The sequence below is a fragment of the Cicer arietinum genome, chromosome 3 (assembly GCF_000331145.2).
Source record: "Cicer arietinum cultivar CDC Frontier isolate Library 1 chromosome 3, Cicar.CDCFrontier_v2.0, whole genome shotgun sequence".
Lineage (NCBI taxonomy): Eukaryota > Viridiplantae > Streptophyta > Magnoliopsida > Fabales > Fabaceae > Cicer > Cicer arietinum.
In genome coordinates, this window is record NC_021162.2 from 69,832,607 (window position 1) to 69,853,075 (window position 20,469).

At 33.4% G+C, this 20,469-nt stretch overlaps 2 protein-coding genes across 3 annotated transcripts; both read left to right on the forward strand.

Annotated features, from left to right (window-relative positions):
- Nucleotides 1–51: 51 nt before the first annotated feature.
- On the forward strand, nucleotides 52–16,056 carry LOC101511526 (CLIP-associated protein). 2 transcript variants are annotated; one of them, XM_004493799.4, is made up of 21 exons: nucleotides 52–671; nucleotides 1,737–1,892; nucleotides 1,989–2,051; nucleotides 2,699–2,767; nucleotides 2,934–3,099; nucleotides 3,960–4,121; nucleotides 4,701–4,798; nucleotides 5,162–5,236; nucleotides 5,310–5,378; nucleotides 5,464–5,549; nucleotides 5,624–5,741; nucleotides 6,664–6,762; nucleotides 6,847–7,204; nucleotides 7,348–9,149; nucleotides 9,932–10,033; nucleotides 12,348–12,452; nucleotides 12,625–12,699; nucleotides 12,784–12,852; nucleotides 12,978–13,046; nucleotides 14,772–14,873; nucleotides 15,574–16,056. In XM_004493799.4, exons 1-21 carry the CDS (start codon nucleotides 339–341, stop codon nucleotides 15,733–15,735), a joined length of 4,338 nt encoding a protein of 1,445 aa, XP_004493856.1. In that variant the 5' UTR covers nucleotides 52–338; the 3' UTR covers nucleotides 15,736–16,056. The 2 variants fall into 2 exon arrangements, with proteins under 2 accessions (XP_004493856.1, XP_012569378.1); XM_012713924.3 differs by having other exon boundaries at nucleotides 3,963–4,121.
- A 2,960-nt stretch (nucleotides 16,057–19,016) lies between these two features.
- Nucleotides 19,017–20,118, forward strand: LOC101512060 (two-component response regulator 24-like). The gene is made up of 3 exons (XM_004493800.4): nucleotides 19,017–19,096; nucleotides 19,188–19,464; nucleotides 19,728–20,118. Exons 2-3 carry the CDS (start codon nucleotides 19,249–19,251, stop codon nucleotides 19,911–19,913), a joined length of 402 nt encoding a protein of 133 aa, XP_004493857.1. The 5' UTR covers nucleotides 19,017–19,096; nucleotides 19,188–19,248; the 3' UTR covers nucleotides 19,914–20,118.
- Nucleotides 20,119–20,469: the final 351 nt, after the last annotated feature.

The window sequence follows — 20,469 nt, forward strand, 5'->3', positions numbered from 1 at the left end:
ATATAGTGTAAATTTGAAGCAGAAAAATGGTTAAATTTTCAACAACCACACAGCACAAAACAACACTGTTCATTTTATTTCAATTTCAACTTAATTCATTCATTCATTCATCTTCTTCTTTCCCGTCAATCTCTCTCTCTCTACACTGTCTCTGTCCTGCGAGTATCTCTCTTTCTCTTGAATTTGACGGCTCCGCTAAATTAACCGCTAAATAATCAATCTCACAATTTTCCATTTCTCTATCTTCTCCACTCTCTAACAACGTTCTTCCAAATTCACTTTCTCTCTGCAACAACAACCGCTACCGTTACGAATTATTAGATCTGAAGCAGATCCAAATGGAGGAAGCGTTGGAACTTGCACGCGCCAAAGACACTAAAGAAAGGATGGCCGGTGTAGAGCGTCTTTACCAACTTCTAGAAGCTTCTAGAAAAAGCCTTACATCTTCCGAAGTTACTTCGCTCGTCGATTCCTGCATCGATCTCTTGAAGGATAATAACTTCCGTGTTTCTCAGGGCGCACTTCAGTCTCTCGCCTCCGCCGCTGTTCTCTCCGGTGAACACTTTAAGCTACACTTTAACGCTCTTCTTCCCGCCGTCGTTGATCGACTTGGTGATGCTAAACAGCCTGTCCGTGATGCCGCACGCCGACTCCTTCTCACACTCATGGAGGTTTCATTTCACTTTCAGTTTCACTTATTGATGACCAAGCACTAACCTAATTTGATTTTAACTTTCATCGAAGTTTGACTTTCAGTGGTAATAACGAACGGTGGAAAATTGTTATGGATAACTTTGAGTGTATCCAATTGAGACTTTACGGTGTCAAATTTTGTTAGAAATTTTGCATGAAGGTTTTAATATTCAATAGGATTTGCATGAAAGTATTATCTGTTATTTTGTAGTTGAGGATTTCCTTAGGATTTATTTGAGCATCAATAAAAGGTTCTATTGGAATGCCACAATAACATAGCTTCACCATTAGGGATGTTACGTCAGTATAGGTTTGAGTGATGAACCAAACCAATCATATTTCTCATAGGTTTTATATTTTTATCATGACTTATTAGGTGTTGTAATAATTAATCTTGAACGTTGAATTTTTTTATGTTTTTTGTAGGTTATTGTTGTTGTTACTTCAGATGAGCATTAAGAAGCATGTTATGAAATAGTTGCAAGTAGCCTTTGCAGCAGAAAATGCATGCAGAATTTCATTTTCTGATAGTCTTAATTTTATAGATATAAAAAGGAAATTTATCTTATATTAAGTTACTAACTATGGCTATGCACTCTATTATGTTAACAAAAAATATGTAGCTAGCTACAAAGTGACTGTTCCGGGCAAATCACCCTTTCTAAAATGGCCTAAGGAGAACAAGTTAAGCTGGAAGCTATAATCTCTATGTCTTATAGATCCGTTTGGTTTATTGCATAGTGTAGATAGTGGCTTAAGCTTGTTACTCATCGCCAAATGAATGGAGTTTCACTACAAATACATGTCAAGTTGGATTTATCTATCTTTATGACCTTATTGTAGGTTGGGTGTTTCTTTTATGCTGCCATTCTGCATCTATTCCCAACAGTAAAATGCATAATGTTTGATGTATAGCCTGGAGTTCATGTTATGTCTGTCTAAAAGTAAAGTAAATATGTTCTGCTGCATTTTGAAAATGATAATTTTTCTTTTGGTGTCATTTTCTTTTGGCATTCATTTTGAAATATTATTATTTTTTGCAGGTTTCTTCTCCTACAATAATTGTTGAAAGAGCAGGATCTTCTGCTTGGGCACACAAGAGCTGGAGAGTCAGAGAGGAGTTTACGCGAACTGTGACATCTGCAATTAATCTATTTTCAGCTACTGAACTTCCACTTCAACGGGCTATCCTTCCTCCTGTATTGACTTTTACAAATAAGCAGCACCTTTCTTTGTACAGTTAAATAATTTTAGGATCTGGTACTAACTCCTTCCAATGCTTGATCAATTGTCAGGTTTTGCAGTTGCTGAGTGACCCAAATCTTGCTGTTAGGGAGGCGGCTATTTTGTGCATTGAGGTCAGTATGGCTTATCTTGTAGTAATTTAATATTGTATTTCTTAATTTTAATAATAATAAAGAATTAGGTGCCATTATTAAGTTTATGTTAGTTACTAAAAGCGGGTTATGCCATATCAAATCAAGTTAATTATAATTTTTTAATGTCTTAGCTAAACATAAAGAAATAATTGGTAATATGGCATTTTTCTTTTAGGTTAAAAAATTAGACAAATGGCATAAATATTGAAGAATAAAAAAATGGAAGTGGGTATAATGGAGAACGTGGTTGGTCCTTAGAACTATGCTAACTTTTGATTTTTGGTTATTCTATAATCTCAAAGCTGGTTTTATACAAAATTTATAATATTTTTCAAGGTCTGTAGGCTTTGATTTTGAGAATTGATCTGGTGCTGATTTTTTTTGTTTTGAAAATTTGAACTTATGTATTTAATATTAATCGAATATATTTGTTTGTGCATACATATAAATAACTGGATTGCATTTATCTTAATTTATTTAATGCTTTGGTAATTGATATCATGATGCAATAAACAGTGGTTGATTTATTGATATGTTCATACTCATACCCGAGATTAGCAATTGTAGATATTTAAACTACGGTGGATGTTATTGTTAGTGCGTTTCTTTGACATTCACTTTTACAGGAGATGTATACACAAGCTGGGCCTCAGTTTCGCGATGAACTTCACCGCCACAATCTTCCTTCATCATTGGTATATGTCAAACAATAATCAATTTCCTGATTGCATTGTGATAAAATTTACAAACATACACATACTTAAACTCATAGTATTGGACTTTTGAAGGCCGTTTTTCATTTTAATGTTAGCTACTGTGAATGTTTATTGATTATTTTTCATTGTGTCATAATGGCTTCAGGTGAAAGATATTAATGCCAGGCTAGAGGGGATTCAACCAAAAGTTCGCTCTTCAGATGGTATTCCAAGTGGTTATATTACTGGGGAAATTAAGCCTTTGGGTGTTAATCCCAAGAAAAGTAGTCCAAGGGCCAAAAGTTCTTCAAGAGAGGCCTCTCTTTTTGGAGGTTGGGATATTTGCAGTTTTAGGATCATAAACATTCCTATATTGATGTAGCAGTAGTATTGATGCAATTTTTATACATGTATCATGGATTTATCTTATGCATAATTTCCCTCTTTTATATGTTCTATAATTGTCTATTTGCCTTATCTTTAATGAAAAATTGTTCATTTGAGATAGCTACTCGATAGTGACATTGTGAGTCTGTGACATTACTGGAGCATACTTACAAATTTTCATGATGCGGTCACTTTCGAGAATGGGCATCTTTGTTTTATAGATCACCTTTTTTGGGTTTGAATTTATTGTAGTTTGTTCTCCTTTCTATCTTATCATTGAAGCCTAGTTTTTAGATTTTGATGATAGGAAATGCTATTTCAATTGACACTAATTGTGTTGATTTTCCTTTTGTTTTTTTTGTGTAAATCTGTTTTTGGAACTTTGGGATATTGTAGCTAACATGCATCCTTGGGTAACTCCACAAGTTATGCCTACACAATAATTGGTATTCCACCTTAAGCTTTAATTACTTTTTGCCCTGGGATCTGCCTACTTTTAGTTATTGAATGGCAGATATTTTCTTCTGCACTTCAATGAAAAGATTTTCATGAGATGTAAGTGCAGAATGTGTAAAAACTGAGATGGTTTTTGTGGTGGAACTTGGAAAAAAATGATTGAAGGGAGAATGATATGATTCAAACTTCGGAAAGATGAGTCACATTCCTAGTTGAATATTTGCAAACATAAAATTTCCACATTGCATGCTATTATATCATTTGCATAGTCGGAAAGTATAATTTCCACATTGACACTTTAATTCATGAACTCTTTAAATGTGTATTTGGTTTATTAAATCATGAGCAGCAGAAGGTGATGTCACCGAGAAACCCATAGAACCTATCAAGGTATACTCAGATAAGGAGTTAATCAGGGAAATTGAGAAGATTGCATCTACCCTTGTGCCTGAAAAAGACTGGTCCATTCGTATTGGTGCTATGCAGAGAATTGAAGGTCTTGTTCTAGGAGGTTAGTGTTTCAAAATTCATTTCAGGATTTTGTACTGAGCTTCATATGCTTATTGTACAATATTAAGAACTTGATCATGTTTTGAGCCTCTAAGAGGGATAACAGTTGCTGCTGTTGAATATCTTTGACTTGAAGGATTGGTTTGAAGGATGGTTGTGGCGATATATATTTGTTTAATAAGTTATAATAAATGACAGAATGAAAAATGAATGTTTCTAGGGTAAAAAACTACAGCTGTTTTGAGGGATAAGAGGCAACTTTTGTTCCATTTAAAGAGGAGCATATTTTAGGATTCTTGTTCTGCAAAAAAGGGGGATGGGGGCTTATTTGGTGGCTTAAACATTAGTTGCACTTGTAAAAATAAATTGATCAGAGTTCAAAACCAACATTTCAATGGGTCTATTATGTATTTTGAATTATCTTCTATGTTTATATTTATATTTCGTCAATTCTTTGTTTATATATTTAAGGTAAAGGAGCTTTACATGTATTGTAATTTTAACTGAGCTATTTTTGTATAATGCAATGTCTTGTCGTTGTGTAATGATTGTTGGATCTTCTTAATACTGTCCTTGTTAGGTGCTGCTGATTATCCTTGTTTTCGTGGGCTTCTGAAGCAACTTGGTGGACCTTTAAGTACACAATTGTCAGACAGAAGATCTAGCATTGTAAAGCAGGTGCTCCAACATCTTTTGTTATACCATATTGTCATTATTTAATAAGTGTTTTGTTTGTTTGTAAAAGATAATTGTACAGTGTCAAGGTGAAAGAGTAATTTCTTGTTCATCCTTCTCTATTTCAAATTAGGTAGATTTGTGAATATTATCTGTTGAAGGCGTGATTGCTTGAAGCAATCTTGCTTTGTGTATCTTACAGTGAAAATTTCATTTTATTTGGATGAATCATATCTGAGCCCTTTGTCTGTTTGTTGGTTTTGTCTCATTATTGTTAATTCATTCATTGACCTTGTCATTGGGCGGTTCTTGTTATTTTAGTACTAATACCAAACTAATTTTGGTTTGTTGCTTGCTGTGTTATAGGCTTGTCATTTACTGTGCTTTTTGTCAAAGGATCTCTTGGGTGATTTTGAAGCATATGCTGAAATGTTTATACCAGTAAGTTCAACCTATCTTTGTTTGTCATGATTGTTATACTTTTAAAATTATTAATTCTTGATCTGATAATCAGGTCCTTTTCAAGCTGGTTGTGATTACTGTGCTTGTAATTGCAGAGTCTGCAGATAACTGCATAAAAACGGTAATGTAATCTAATGATCTAACTGTCTGCATCTTTTTATGCCTTTTACATGTTCCATTTTCACCTTTGTCCTCTACCTTTCCAGATGCTGCGTAACTGCAAAGTTGCTCGTGTGCTTCCCCGTATAGCTGATTGTGCTAAAAATGATCGCAATGCAGTTCTTCGTGCAAGGTATGGATTGTCAACTATTGGAAAGATACGTCACATTTTTTTGATTTGTTTTTATAATTCAATTTGTACTGTAGGTGTTGTGAATATGCTCTTTTGGTCCTAGAACATTGGCCGGATGCACCTGAAATACATCGTTCAGCTGATTTATACGAGGATATGATAAAGTGTTGTGTTTCGGATGCTATGAGTGAGGTAGAGTTATAATTTCAGGTTATTTGACATGTAGTAAACATAATTTGTGCATAAGCTGTAAATTTGACTAGTTTTTTCATTGGGTTGCTCTTCTTTCTGTGCTATCAATAATAATTTACAAAACTTTGGTTGGTGTGTTGCAGTTGTGGGAAGTGAAAATGTTTTTCTTGTTTGCTCTTACTTTAGCAGCATAGCTATTCTCATCAAATGTAAATTGCAATAGTGATACTTAAAGTGTAAAAATTCATATGCTATTTTATTTATCGGTTGGCTTCATGTCACAATATGTGTCTTTGTATGGGTTAAAGAATAATTAAAATTCTGAGAAGTTTAATCAATAAAATTGTGCAGAAATGAGGCTTCTATTATGTATAGCCGAAGAAAAGGGGTCTGTTCAATGCTTTGTGTATGTATGTGTATACATGTGCACAACACTTGCAGTAATGCAATGACTAAAGACCAGTTTTTCTTTTCAAACATGAACATGGAGAGAAAATAAGCTCCCAAAAGACAGTTGTGTTTTGAGAAAATCACTACTCTCCTGTCATCACGTCCCTTGAGGAATCAAGCTTGGAGACACGAAACCATATTTTTTGCATCAATATTTTGTTTTTATCATTTGGAACACATTTTTTTTATTCTTTTAAATAAAAGGGCGTCCAAATGATGTGATTATTTTTATTATTTTGTCTCATCGTATGATGTTTGGTAAAATGTTGAGATATTGCCATGCAGTATGAAGATTAGTTACTCTATAAACTATGTTAATTTACTTTATTCTTTAGCAAGCCTTTTATGTATGAAATTTCATATATAAACAGACGCATGTTAATTATTCATTGACATGACATTACTTATAGCAACAGCATTCTTGTTGCCATGATATATGTGCATGAACATGATTACTGTGTGAAAATTATAGGTACGATCTACTGCAAGGATGTGCTACAGAATGTTTGCAAAAACTTGGCCAGAGCGTTCTCGTCGTCTATTTTCATCCTTTGACCCTGTTATTCAACGGGTATACACTTATGATCTTGAGGGTGTTTTTCTTTCTTCATTTTGTTATTCATGCCAAATCTTTTAAAGTGAATGTTAACTGCAGTTAATAAATGAAGAGGATGGAGGAATACACAGGCGACATGCTTCGCCTTCCATTCGTGATAGAGGTGCATCGATGTCATTACCCAGTCAAGCATCTGTTTCTTCTAATCCACCTGGTTATGGAACATCTGCAATTGTTGCAATGGATAGAAGTTCAAGTTTATCATCAGGGACATCTGTGTCCTCTGGTGTACTTCTTTCACAGGCAAAGTCACATGGTAAGGGTACAGAACGAAGTTTGGAAAGTGTGTTGCATGCAAGCAAACAGAAGGTCACTGCTATTGAAAGCATGCTTAGAGGCTTGGCTTTGTCTGATAAGCATAATCCATCTTCTCTCCGATCATCAAGTTTGGATCTAGGTACCAAATAAGTTTGGCTGTTAATTTTTTTTTTTCCTCAATTTTCAGGACATAAAACTACTTAGTGGTTGGTGGTAGTAGCGTGTTTCTTTTGTAAACGCTTAGTGAGCGGCTAATTTTTTCTCTTATTGCCCCTAGTGCAGAAGTTGACCCTCCATCATCTCGTGATCCCCCATACCCCGCTGCTGTATCTGCATCAAATCATATGACAAGCTCTTTATCAACAGAACCTATTGCTTATGGTGTCTATAAAGGTAGTAACCGAAATGGTGGTCTTGGTTTGTCCGACATAATCACTCAAATTCAAGCTTCCAAAGATTCTGCCAAGTCATCATATCATAGTAATGTTGAAATTGAGTCTTTATCATCACTATCCTCATATTCAACTAGAAGGCCTTCTGAAAGATTACAAGAAAGAAGTTCTGCTGATGACATTAGTGACATTAAGGAGGCTAGGCGATTTATGAACCACAACAATGACAAGCAGTATTTGGATGCCCCTTATAGAGATGGAAACTATAGAGAATCACATAATAGTTATGTGCCAAATTTTCAGAGGCCACTGCTAAGAAAGAATGTAGCTGGACGTACGTCTGCTGGCAGGAGGAGGAGTTTTGATGATAACCAGTTATCTCTTGGAGAAATGTCAAGTTATGCTGATGGACCAGCATCTCTTCATGAAGCTTTGAGTGAAGGACTTAGTTCAGGTTCTGATTGGTCTGCTAGGGTTGCAGCATTTAACTATCTTCACTCGTTGTTGCAGCAAGGTCCAAAGGGAACTCTGGAAGTTGTTCAGAATTTTGAGAAGGTAATGAAGTTGTTTTTCCAGCACTTGGATGATCCTCACCATAAAGTTGCGCAGGCTGCTCTTTCAACACTAGCAGATATTGTTCCAACATGTCGAAAGCCTTTCGAGGGTTACATGGAAAGAATATTACCACATGTGTTTTCTCGGTTAATTGACCCTAAAGAGGTTGTTAGGCAGCCATGTTCAACAACATTGGAAGTTGTTAGCAAAAATTACAGTATAGATTCTCTCTTACCTGCACTGTTACGTTCACTAGATGAACAAAGGTCTCCAAAGGCCAAATTGGCCGTGATTGAATTCGCAATCAGTTCCTTTAACAAACATGCAATGAATGCAGAAGGTGCTGCTAATATTGGCATACTGAAATTGTGGCTTGCTAAGTTAACCCCTTTGGTTCATGACAAAAATACAAAGCTTAAAGAAGCAGCTATTACTTGCATTATATCAGTGTACACTCACTTTGATTCAATTGCAGTTCTTAATTTCATTCTTAGTTTGTCAGTTGAAGAACAAAATTCTTTGAGACGAGCCCTTAAACAGTACACCCCTCGCATTGAAGTAGACCTAATAAACTATCTGCAGAACAAGAGAGAACGACAGCGTTCTAAGTCTTCCTATGATCCATCTGATGTTGTAGGAACATCATCAGAAGATGGGTATGTTGGTTTCTCTAGGAAAGCTCATTACCTTGGAAGATATTCGGTTGGTTCCCTAGATAGCGACGGTGGCAGGAAGTGGAGCTCCCAGGATTCAACTCTTTTGAAAGCCAGTCTGGGTCCAGCGGCTTCTGTTGAAACCGAGGATCATAATCAGAATCTTGAGACTGATTCCAATGTCGACAGTCTTGGTTCAAAACTCAAAGATCTTGCATGTTCAGTCAATTCAATGGGTCAAAATTTTGGCTCTCAGTCTAGCCAACTTGCACATATGGACAGTAGCATGAATTTCGAGGGTCTTTCAACTCCTCAACTAGATGTTAATGGTCTGATATCATTAGAGCGTTTAAATGTTGGTGAAAACTATGCACATGACAAAGAACATCCTTCTGAATTGGAACTTAATCATCACTCAACTGAAGCTGACAAGATTAACTCCATGACAGACACTGGGCCTAGCATTCCTCAAATTCTTCATATGGTGAGTTATGCAGCTAGTAGAGGACAAGTTGATTTTTTAATTTTATTATTCTAAAAAAAAGTTAACAGAGATAAAAAGTGAGTGAGAGGAATAGGAAGGAAACTAGCCATTCTCCCTGAACAGCAGATTGTAGCAGACAAAAGTTGGAAAAAAAATGGATCATCAGCTCAAGAAATGTAAAATTGATCAAAACAATCGAAGGAATTAAACAATTTGTTGAATGCTGATAATATGAGAATGATATGATTTATCCTCACAGCTCTGTTTACTCAATGCAAAAAGTTATAAATGATACTTACCTTAACTAACCCCTCTAACTAGCTAGTAGCTGCTCTAATGATCCCGATTGAGTTTTTCTTTTTATGTCTTAAGAAAAAAAAAAGAAACAGAAACCCCCTAAAAGTCGTTGGCTAAAACCCACAAGGAGGCCATGAACACAAGGAAAAATAATGGCTGATATCTTTTTTAAAGCTCTAGCGTTATGCTGCAGCTAGTAAGAGTAAACATAAGAAAAAAAATTAAACCTTGTATCTTTTGTATCTTCACCCTTCCCAAAACCTTGATAAGATGTTGTAGGAAAATCTATGATAGCGGGGAAAACTGAAATCTCTAAAGTCAGCCTAGAGATTGTTTAACAGCAGCCAAGTCATGTTACAATCTAATAACAAGTACCTGCTGCTGGAGACATTTTTATATTATTGATAATGTTTTAGGTTTATTTTAGTAGTTACATCTTAGACTATTTCACATCAAAACTTAAAAGATATAGTTGTTTTACGTAGATATGCAATGCTAATGATGGAAGCCCTGTTTCAAGTAAACAGACTGCACTTCAACAGTTAGTTGAAGCTTCTACAACAAATGACCATTCTGTTTGGACCAAGGTATGCTTGATTTGATATTGAGTTTCTCTCTTAACTTTCTTCCTTCCCCCATGTTGTTTGGTTCTTATTGCTGCTAATTATCACATACATTCTGTTTTGGAATGAAAAAAATAAAAGTCCATCAAAATCATTATTCAAATGTGGGGCCTTTTACTGTGTTACTGTTAACAATGTTTTTTATTTGGTAGTTAATATTAGTATTAAATAATTCTTCTTGTCTTCCTATCTTTGGTATTTATGTTATATGGTTTTCATACATAGATGGAAGAAAGAAAAACAAACTTTGAATTATGATAATGTTACAACACAAAAGACTAAGTGCTGACCTTTATTTATTCTGGTTCTGAACTCCTTATCCTAAATTCCTGATTAAATAATCGAGTCGGAGACATTTTTGAGACAACAATACATTGCTCGAAAGACAACTCAACAAGATGGCTGGAATGATCATCAATTGGAAGAGCTGTTTCGACTGTTGCATAACCAAAAAGAACATTGGAAATTTTGGAAGCACAAAGAAATTTAGGATTTTTACAAAAGATAAAAAAAATGAAATTGAGCTCGAAGTGCATGGCATGAATAAATCACCGCAACATGACCTATTAATGAGATAGTAGAATTTGTCATTAACATAATTCATAATGTGAGGCTGGTATACATCGCAATTATTTCGTCACTAATTTGGAATAATCAAGGCTAAATTGCCTATGGGATAGCTAGGGCCAGATTGAATCTGGGAGAGTTGGCGACTGACTACAGTTTGGATAGGCAGGGTCATACTTGATGCGGGATAACCTGAGTTGAGAATTGAGACAAATTGATCCATGTTTTTTTGTGACCGAGAAAAAAAAATCATGGAGTCAATGTCGTTAATATAGTTTATTTCTAGACTTAAGTAAATTTGGCAGCAAAATAGTGGTGGAACATACCCTTGGTAGTTAATCCCAGATAGCAGTGCGTCGTGGCCAATCCCAAAAGTTGGATAGCGGGATAGCGTGTTCCGGGATAGGCAGGATAGCTGCTATTTTTTGGACAAATACATGAATAATACTATATAAATCTATATTTAATGCAAAATTAACAAATTACACAAACTCTGAAACATTTCATAATTAGTAATAGAAGTCCACAAGTCTTACTCTTAATCAAAACATACATTGAAATACCAACAAAAGTCAAGGAAATTAAGATGATGCATATTGAAGTCTTTAACACAATAATAAAATAACTAAATATTAAAACTCAAATGCATGTTCTAGCATAGGAATCAAAGATAGGCATCATCTTGATTAGCATATTCTATTTCCTCTTCTTCCCAGGTGAAACTAGAAACAACAAAATAGAGAAGGAAGAAATAATAGCGGGATTTTGCCGGGAAATGTTGGGATTAACTATTTAGCCAATACCATGGTGACTTTGTAGGGTTTTTAGGTGAGGAGGGAATACAGCAAAAGAATTAATAATTTGGATTGTGATTATGGTTCAATGCGGACGAAAAGGGAAAATATATCATGGGTTCTACAAATCGTGACTGGCAAAATAACTCAAGGATCTTGGAGACAACAATCTATTGCTCGAAAGACAACTCAACAAAATGGCTGGAATAATCACCAATCTGAAGAACTGTTTGGAATGTTGCATAACCAAGAATATTTAAAACCACAGGAAAATTTAGGGTACCCAAAAAATAAATAAACAAACCTTTAAATTGGAATTGAGCCCAATGTGCATCACAACCATAAATAATTCACCTGGCATGACTTACTAATGAGATAGTGGAAATCATCATTGGCAAAATTCATAATGAGAGACTGGTATATCACAGTTAATTCATCACTAAATTGGAATAGTCTAGGCTAAATTGGATATGGGATAACCGTGGCCAAGGTCAAACTTCATCTTGGATAACCTGAGATTAAGATGAATTGATCCAAGGTTTTTGTGAAATGTTGCAGAAGCAATACAAGAATTTGTGTATGATATATTTTTCATATATTCTAACTTAAGATGTTATTTTCCATGTCACCTCTGAAAAAACACTGCTAATAAATAAAAATGATGCACACAACTTGGTAAAAAATGATGCACAGTCCTATTAATAACAGTAAGATTACCTTTCTCGCTGCCACCTCTGTAGCACGTGTCACGCCTCTTTCTAGAATAAACTTACCACACCTTTGGGCCCACTGCTTGATGCTGGATCAGCTCTTAATTTGGGTCTACTGTCGTGGGACAATCATGTAGTTAACAACATTGCACAATATATTTGGATTTTTCATCACTGAGTAATGGTTATTTTATGGTGTACTTGCAGTACTTCAATCAGATTTTGACAGTTGTGCTTGAGGTGCTGGATGATTCGGATTCCTCAGTCAGAGAGTTTGCTCTTACATTGATAGTTGAAATGCTCAAAAACCAGGTTTGTACTTTGCTTGGAGTCTTTTTTTAGATGGCTCATATCAGTACTTGCCAGCCACTGTGTATCTTTCTCCCTCTGTATGTATAAGGCCTTTTTGGGACTTAAATAGGATCCTAAAAATTATTTTTTCTAGTTTTGAAGTTTGTTTATTTATTTTTGTTGTTGTTAACAGAAAGATGCCCTGGAGAATTCAGTTGAGATTGTAATTGAGAAGCTGCTTCAAGTTACAAAAGATATCATTCCTAAGGTAGCCAAAGTTGTCCTATTATAGTTAGTCTTTTCTATTTATCCTTTCTTTTCCTAGTCTCAGCGTCTTTTATCCCTTATTCAGGTTTCAAATGAAGCAGAGCACTGCCTGACCATTGTTTTATCTCAGTATGATCCACTCAGATGTTTAAGTGTATGTATTTCTTGATTTGTGTACTCTAGTATAGCCACCTTATTCGCTCTAAAATGTTTGACAAAAGTAAATGGGATTTCACTTTGTTAACTTGAAGCTAATGCTCCAAATTTAAACTGTTTCAGGTTATTGTCCCTCTACTGGTTACTGAGGATGAGAAAACGCTTGTCACTTGCATTAATTGCTTAACAAAGGTAATTGTCTCTTGAACAACCTTTTTACTATTTTTGAAATAAGTGCCTAATGAATCAATGATATTTCAAAATGAGGAGGGGAGTATTACTTTGTGCCCATAGGATTTACCAATGTGCTTGTGATACTTGTAAAACATATCCCGGAAGTTTCCTGCTTTTCTTATTTATTTTATATCCTTTGTTAATTGGCTACTATTTTATATGAATACTACTGTTTCAATTCTTTGTACTAAAAAGTAGCATAACCCAGTCAATGATTGCATGATAGTCAAAATCACATTTCAGCTTGTAAGATTGCACATCTTCAAAGCTGTGAACTATCTCAATACCAAGCAGAATTGGAACTTGGTGGGGTCGCATTTTGATTGTCATGCTTACTCATGATATCGCTTAGATCACCGACCTTTCATGATCCTACTGGTGCAAACAGAAACCAAGTTTTTTTATAAGTCCATTTTCTAGTTTCTAGTTAAAAATGAAACCTTATACTGGATTTGAAGCTTCAATCTAACCAGCAAACTGTTCTATTCTATCGTCCTTCGGTTGCCTTTGTCGACTGACTCTCTCCCTCTTTCCGTCTCCGCCGTTGTTCTAATTTACTCTCTGTTCCTTCCTCCTTTTCGAGTTGTCTTTTTCCTGAAGAGAGACTTATAGTTTTCATAAGTCTTTAGTGTTTTTAAGTGAAGTAGAGGCAGAGTTTTGGTAAAAAAAAATGACTTTCTAAACTGTGAGTGCTTTTTTTATAGAAACTTATTAGGTGGGCTTTGTTTTGGGCCCCACATGAAATATATTACCCCTCTAAAGTTATGCTTCTAGTTCTATGGGAACTATGAACTAACCTATTCCCTTTAGGATGCCGTTTATGTTTTCATAATAATTATATATAAACTGTCTAATATTTCTATATAAGGGGATACCAAGTTTTGGTGTAATTTCACCCTTCATTTAAACTATTTAATTTGTCATGTTCTTACTCACCAAATAACTGAATTTTTCTAAATATGTGCATAAAATTTTTCATCTTATTGTTTTTGACAAATTGTAAGTTTCAATGTTTTACCACTTGGAACATGGACAAGTAACATTAACAACATTGGACAGTTAGTCATAGACATAGTCTTTGGAGACGGGAGGAAAAGATAAGAGAGAAATAGAAATAAATAAGAATAGAGAAATATAAATAAGTGACCAAAATAATCGAATAGACAGGCACATCAATGTCTGTCTACATGCTAGTAAGTAAAAAATATAAATTAAAATATTATAAATAAAATAATTCTGAAATAATAATCTGCATTGTTGCTTGAATTATATGTACATTTTAATACTATTAATTAATTATATTCTCAGATATTTATATTAAAATGTATTTTGCTACTTTTTGGCAGGATTTTAGGATGTGTTTCGATCCCACGATTTTATGATTTTGACCCCCTCCTATATTCTAGGCAGGATCTCAATTTAACAACCTTTAAAGACAAAGGAAAACAAGCTAAAACATGCCAACAGATCTTTCTGTTTTCTTGTTTTACGATTGTGTTTATGTATTCTAGGCTAGTCTGATATTTGACAATTCGCTGTATCTCCATATCTGTATCATAACATAGACGTACTACAAACCATTTCTTCTTAGGAAAAGATCCATTTAATGCATTATTTAATTAGTTATGTTTTATGATTATTTATTTTGGGCATCAAATAATGTCATATTATTCGGTTCTTCAGCTTGTGGGCAGGCTCTCTCAGGAGGAACTGATGGCTCAGTTACCGTCTTTTCTGCCTGCTCTTTTTGAAGCTTTTGGAAACCAGAGTGCAGATGTTCGCAAGGTACTTTGTCTCTTTTATCTGCAGTTATTTGTGGTCCATCAATTCTTACTTTTTTTTTTCTTTCGAAATTTAGGTGATTATTTCTTGTTAGGCAAAGAACATTGTGTGGTCCCTCTGATTTTCGGTTGACCCTTCACTAATTAATATCGGGATCTGTCCCCTCCTGTAAACATAAACAACTTGTTTGTGCTACTCCAGCATAATTTGGCACACCAAATGCATTGATAGAATATGATGATCATTCCCTTCCATTCTTAGTTCAAGGGATCATTCTATTCGATTCCCTCATTTGAACTAAATCATTTTAGGGAATTACTAATGCTTTCCATGCAACGAGCTCCTTGTGTTTTGGTGATGGTGATTTGATCTATCTATTCCCTGAACTTGCATTGCACCTGCATCCTAATATTATTTCTTAAATGTGTTTACTCTTACAAATGATGAAATATAATTGAGTGTTCTTATTAAAACTTGTTTGCATTGTTAACTAATTTAAGTTTAGGTGATCAATTATTGGGTCTGACTGTCTTAAAAAAAATATAAATCTGACTTATTAAAAAAATGATAAATCTGATTAGTTATTTTCTTTGAATGACGATTATGGTCATATTTTTATTGTTAATAATTGTTGGCTTGTTTTTACATGTCCGTTCTTTTTATATTTCGTTGCTCATTTTATGTAAATGGTGGGTGGTTACAGACTGTTGTTTTCTGTCTGGTGGACATTTATATCATGCTTGGGAAAGCATTCTTGCCGTATTTGCAAGGTCTTAACAGCACACAGTTGAAGCTGGTCACCATTTATGCGAATCGAATCTCACAAGCGAGGACAGGGAAAGCAATTGATGCCATTCATGATTAGCAGGTTAACTGTGAACAAAATTTGTGCATTTTGGGTGTTGTCTTCTTCATTGCTGTGTATTTTGTATATTTGCGTGCAAGAGTTTTAGAAGTGGGTTTCAATCGTCTTTCCTTCCTCACCTTTGTTCTATATATAGTTTTTTTATTTATTTTTTCTTCCCTTTTTCCCTACCAATGTTGGATTTTCTTTTTGATAGAATGTTTGTTGGAATTTGGGGAGTGCTGGTGGTGGAATACAGTGCGCAAATTGTAATCTACATTGAGAAAACATTATTGATTGTATTATTAAATGGTTTTCAAGAAAGCCTCATTGGTTCAGTTACTTGAAATTGAATACTTTGGTGAGAATATCCGAACACCACAATTCTTAACATGTTTGTTCGTGTTCCGTAAAAAAAAACATGTCTCTTCGTGTAATTGATGTACTTTTAAGGGGGATAAAACCCCAAGGACTAACAATCCAATCCAGGAGAAATCAAAGAAAAAAAAGCCGAAGAAGCAATATTTTGCCTCTTTGAAGATGTTAGATGTATGCCCAGCCTTCAATGTTGAACTTTCACTATACGGAATAACCCTCTACCAATTTACTGGCTAGGTGAGTGGTTATATTCTATCAATCATCACCTTAGAGAAACTGCTCAAGCTATCCACAGTAAGCCCGTTTCAAATTTCCCAAAGCTCTGCATACACATCCACAGTCATCTCATAAACTTCCCCACGGGTAGCGATTGATAGAGAACTGAAATTTGCAATTGATCTTAATCCCATTTGTACAGAGGAATCGACCGGATCTGAGTTGACCTGGAAGCTGCAAGATTGGCCCTCGCGCTGCCTTGGGATGAGGCTGAGACCAAGCAAATTTATTCCACTAAGTAATGAACCGTAGGAGTGGAAATAGGGCTGGTCGCTGGACCATGCCATAGGTCTGACCCACGATAAGTTTAGGCCAGGATATAGAATTCTATTTAGTTAAAGAGATTATTAACCTTTATGTTATCTAAAATTAGGGGTGTTCAAAAAATTAAAAATTGAATCAAATTGTAGAACTGAACTGAACTGTTTTTGAACTAAATTGATTTATAAAAATTGAGTCGAAATGTTTTCAAATTGATTTTTTAAAACTAGAACTGAAACGGACTGGTTTTCAGTTTGAAAAAAATCAAACCAAATTAGTTTTGAGTTCGAAAAAATCAAATCAAATTTGTTTTGAGTTCGAAAAAATTGAATTGAATTGATTTTTATTTCAAAAAATTTAAACTGAATTTATTTTTTTAGAATTAATTAGGGGTGATTATATAAAACTTGGTCTATATAAACAAAAAAAACTAAGTTAAACTGATTTCATTCGGTTTAAAGTAATAAATCGGTGTACCAGTTTATAAAATAGTTCGATTTGATTTTTTATACTGAAAATTAGTTTGATTCAATTTTCAAACGGTTCTAGTTCATAATTGAACTTTGCCCACCCCTATCTAAAATATTTTTTTAGATTTAATAGATCTACATGTTTTAATAAACATAAATTATAATTTTTATTACTATTATCATATTTTTTTTATATATTAAGTTAAATCATTTATTTTGATAAAAAAAACGTATACGTAACTTTATCACACTAACTTTTTAATAATTTAAACACAGTGGCCTATGTAAAATTAACATATTAAAAGAAGTAAGATATTTTCTTTTATTTTTTGTATAAAGCATTAATATGAATTAGACCATGTAAAAGTAGTTAAAAGTATTAATACGAAATAGGTTAACAATCATACAAGACTTTTCAAAAAGGTCCCACTTAAAAAAACTATAGGCTAGACTTAGAACTTTTTTAACAATTATTATTTGTGTAAAGTTTAACCTTAATGAATCATTCTAAACCCACCACCCCCAATCCATGTCTTGGGATCTTCTAAGGAAAAATTACCAAACTGCTATTTCTTCAATTGCTATCAAACTAAAAAATAGCCACAGTAATCCTATTGCACTCAACGTAGAGAAATTTATAGTAAGTAAATGTGTTTTCAACTAACAGAATACATTTTTGTCAAAAATAAATCTAACAGCATCAATTCATTAGTGGTTCTCCTTTACTTTGACATCCTTTACTCAATCTCTCGAAAAAATATAATAAAAAATATATATTTAATTTAATCAAATCAATAATTAAATCGATAATAAAAAAATCCATGACAAAGACTTCTAAAACTTGATATATATGAAAAATCTATAAATGCACGATTGTTATTAAGTAGTAAAAATATAAAATCGACAAAGACCGTGAATTTAAATATCAATTAATTATAATTCAAATTAATTGATAACTCATTGCATAATTTAATTAATTTGTAATTAATTGATACCAAAATAATTAATTTGAATTATAATTAATTGATATCCAAATTCACAGTCCATGTGAATTCAATATCTTTACTATGGACAAAAATTGTTCACTATGAATTTTTCTCTTCATCTAAGCATGACGTAAATATATAATAATAATATATGTCAATAAACATTTTACAAGATATGACAACTCAGTGGATAGTTGAGAGATACAAAAAAGTTAGAAGTATTAAAAGTTTAGGGCTTCCGTCACTAGTACATTAACAATGACCCACTAAAATTTGTTGTTAAAAAAAATATATAAAAAGAAATAGCCACTTGTACATCCAATGACTTAGTTATAGGTTACACACACATAAATAGTACATATAAGATGGATAAACATGAAAAAAAAGAATCTAATTCTATATATAACTAGGATTCTAATAGGTGTGTTAAAAGATATATATTTATACGTGGGCATGTACGCTAGCTTCCACTGTGTATATTCTCTTTCTTGCATTGTAAGGTATAACACTTGATGGCTATAACGAAGAAGAAAAATGAAGTCATTCACATAAGTTTAATTTGGTTCACTCGTTTTTCGTGCCAAAGAAAATGAAAGGCAAGTAAGAAAACGGACCCCAAAAAATTATACATGAAAATATTACTGTCGTGTTGTCTAACTTAAAATAGAAAAAGTATGCCCTACAAATTTATTCAAGATAGGAATAACCCCCATTTTTGGAAACTATCACTCTCCCTTAGATTTTGAGATTTTCATCAGAATCCATAACACATTTCCACAAATTCAACTTGATGCTACTTACCGTACATCCAATTGCCCACTTCATTTCCATTTTCATTTTCTTTGAATCATATGTCTCATATCTCACTTCGCTATCCACATGGGAATTATCATATTTATATAATATTTATTAATATACATAATATCTCATCATCATCTATCTATATATATATTCATGTTCATTCTTCTCTTCCTATCATCAAATAATCTACACAAATACTTTACTATTCAGGTTAGTGTGCTAATTAATACTACATTATATATACAAACTATTTTTGGTAGGAAAACAATCTTTTATTTATTTATTTATTTTTGTTTTGTAGGTAATTAACAAGTTTAAGGAGACGTGTGAAATTAGTTGTGGAATCTAAAAACAAAAATCAAATGGCATCACCTCAAAACTTTGGATCCAAGTTAACAGCACTTGTTGTGGATGACAATATGATCAACCGAAAGATTCATCAAAAGATGTTGAATAATTTTGGAGTGAAAACTCATGGTGTGGAAAATGGAAAAGAAGCTGTCGACATTCATTGGTATGGCCAAAAATTTGACCTAATTCTTATGGATATGGATATGCCTATCATGAATGGCATTGAGGTACTTAATTAATTATATTATTACGCCCCAAGTTTAATTACATTTATATAAATTGTGGTCTATATAATAGGCTAGATTTTTTTCTAAAAAAATCATTATTTTCTATATTTGATGTACTATTGTTTAATTATGATTTTATAGTTATAATTGACTGAGAAAGTATAAAGATTTTACATTGAATGTGTAGATGAATTAAATTGAAGAAACATATGCACGTGTGTTCAATATTCATGTTTTTTATGTGTTTATTCATATATGTATAGGCAACAAAGAAACTTCGTGCAATGGGAATTTGTAGCACTATTATTGGTGTGTCATCACGCTCTATGGAAGCTGAAATATTGAAATTTATGGAAGCAGGACTAGATGACTATCAAGAGAAACCTTTAGACAATTCAAAGCTTAATTCCATTCTTGATAAGGTCAAACACAATTTCATTTCCAAGTGAAAAATCCAACCTTGTGATGGATGCAAGGGATTTTAAAATATGTACCACTAGTATTTATATTTGTTTCCATATTTCGTGTATTTTTATTTTCATTTGGTAATTTGTGTAGTTCTACTTTTATTATAATCGTCAAAACAATAATTCTAGTATAGCTAGATTTATGAGATCTTATATACATACATTTTCAAACATTGACAAGGTTAACTATTGTGTTGTCACTTTCCAAAGGCCAAGAGTGATAATTGGGATCTTAAACATTTTGTTTTTTTTTGGCCAAAGACATAAAGTAAAGTTTGATAGAGACTTGTTTACTCTAATATAAAAGCTTTAAGTTAAATACTTTTGAAAAATATAAAATAATAAGTAATTTACTTTTGGACCTAAAGTAAGAGTTTTAATGGCTTAGGAGTTGAGCGGGCCTACATGTGAAATAAAATAGGATTTTTTTTGGAAAAACGTCTTGTTCAATTCAACAATGAAATCTTAGAAGAGCTGTGATTAAAAATACAACATTCTATTTTTTTTTTAAATAAATTATAACCACTATCTACTTTCC

What these genes read in the sequence shown, in the direction of transcription:
- LOC101511526 (XM_004493799.4), top strand. Translation starts at nt 339, where the DNA reads ATGGAGGAAGCGTTGGAACTTGCACGCGCCAAAGACACTAAAGAAAGG. An exon ending in AACGGGCTATCCTTCCTCCT is followed by an intron (nt 1,893 to 1,988) that starts GTATTGACTTTT and finishes ATCAATTGTCAG; the next exon opens with GTTTTGCAGTTGCTGAGTGA. An exon ending in TTTCGGATGCTATGAGTGAG is followed by an intron (nt 5,742 to 6,663) that starts GTAGAGTTATAA and finishes TGAAAATTATAG; the next exon opens with GTACGATCTACTGCAAGGAT.
- LOC101512060 (XM_004493800.4), top strand. Translation starts at nt 19,249, where the DNA reads ATGGCATCACCTCAAAACTTTGGATCCAAGTTAACAGCACTTGTTGTG. An exon ending in CTATCATGAATGGCATTGAG is followed by an intron (nt 19,465 to 19,727) that starts GTACTTAATTAA and finishes ATATATGTATAG; the next exon opens with GCAACAAAGAAACTTCGTGC.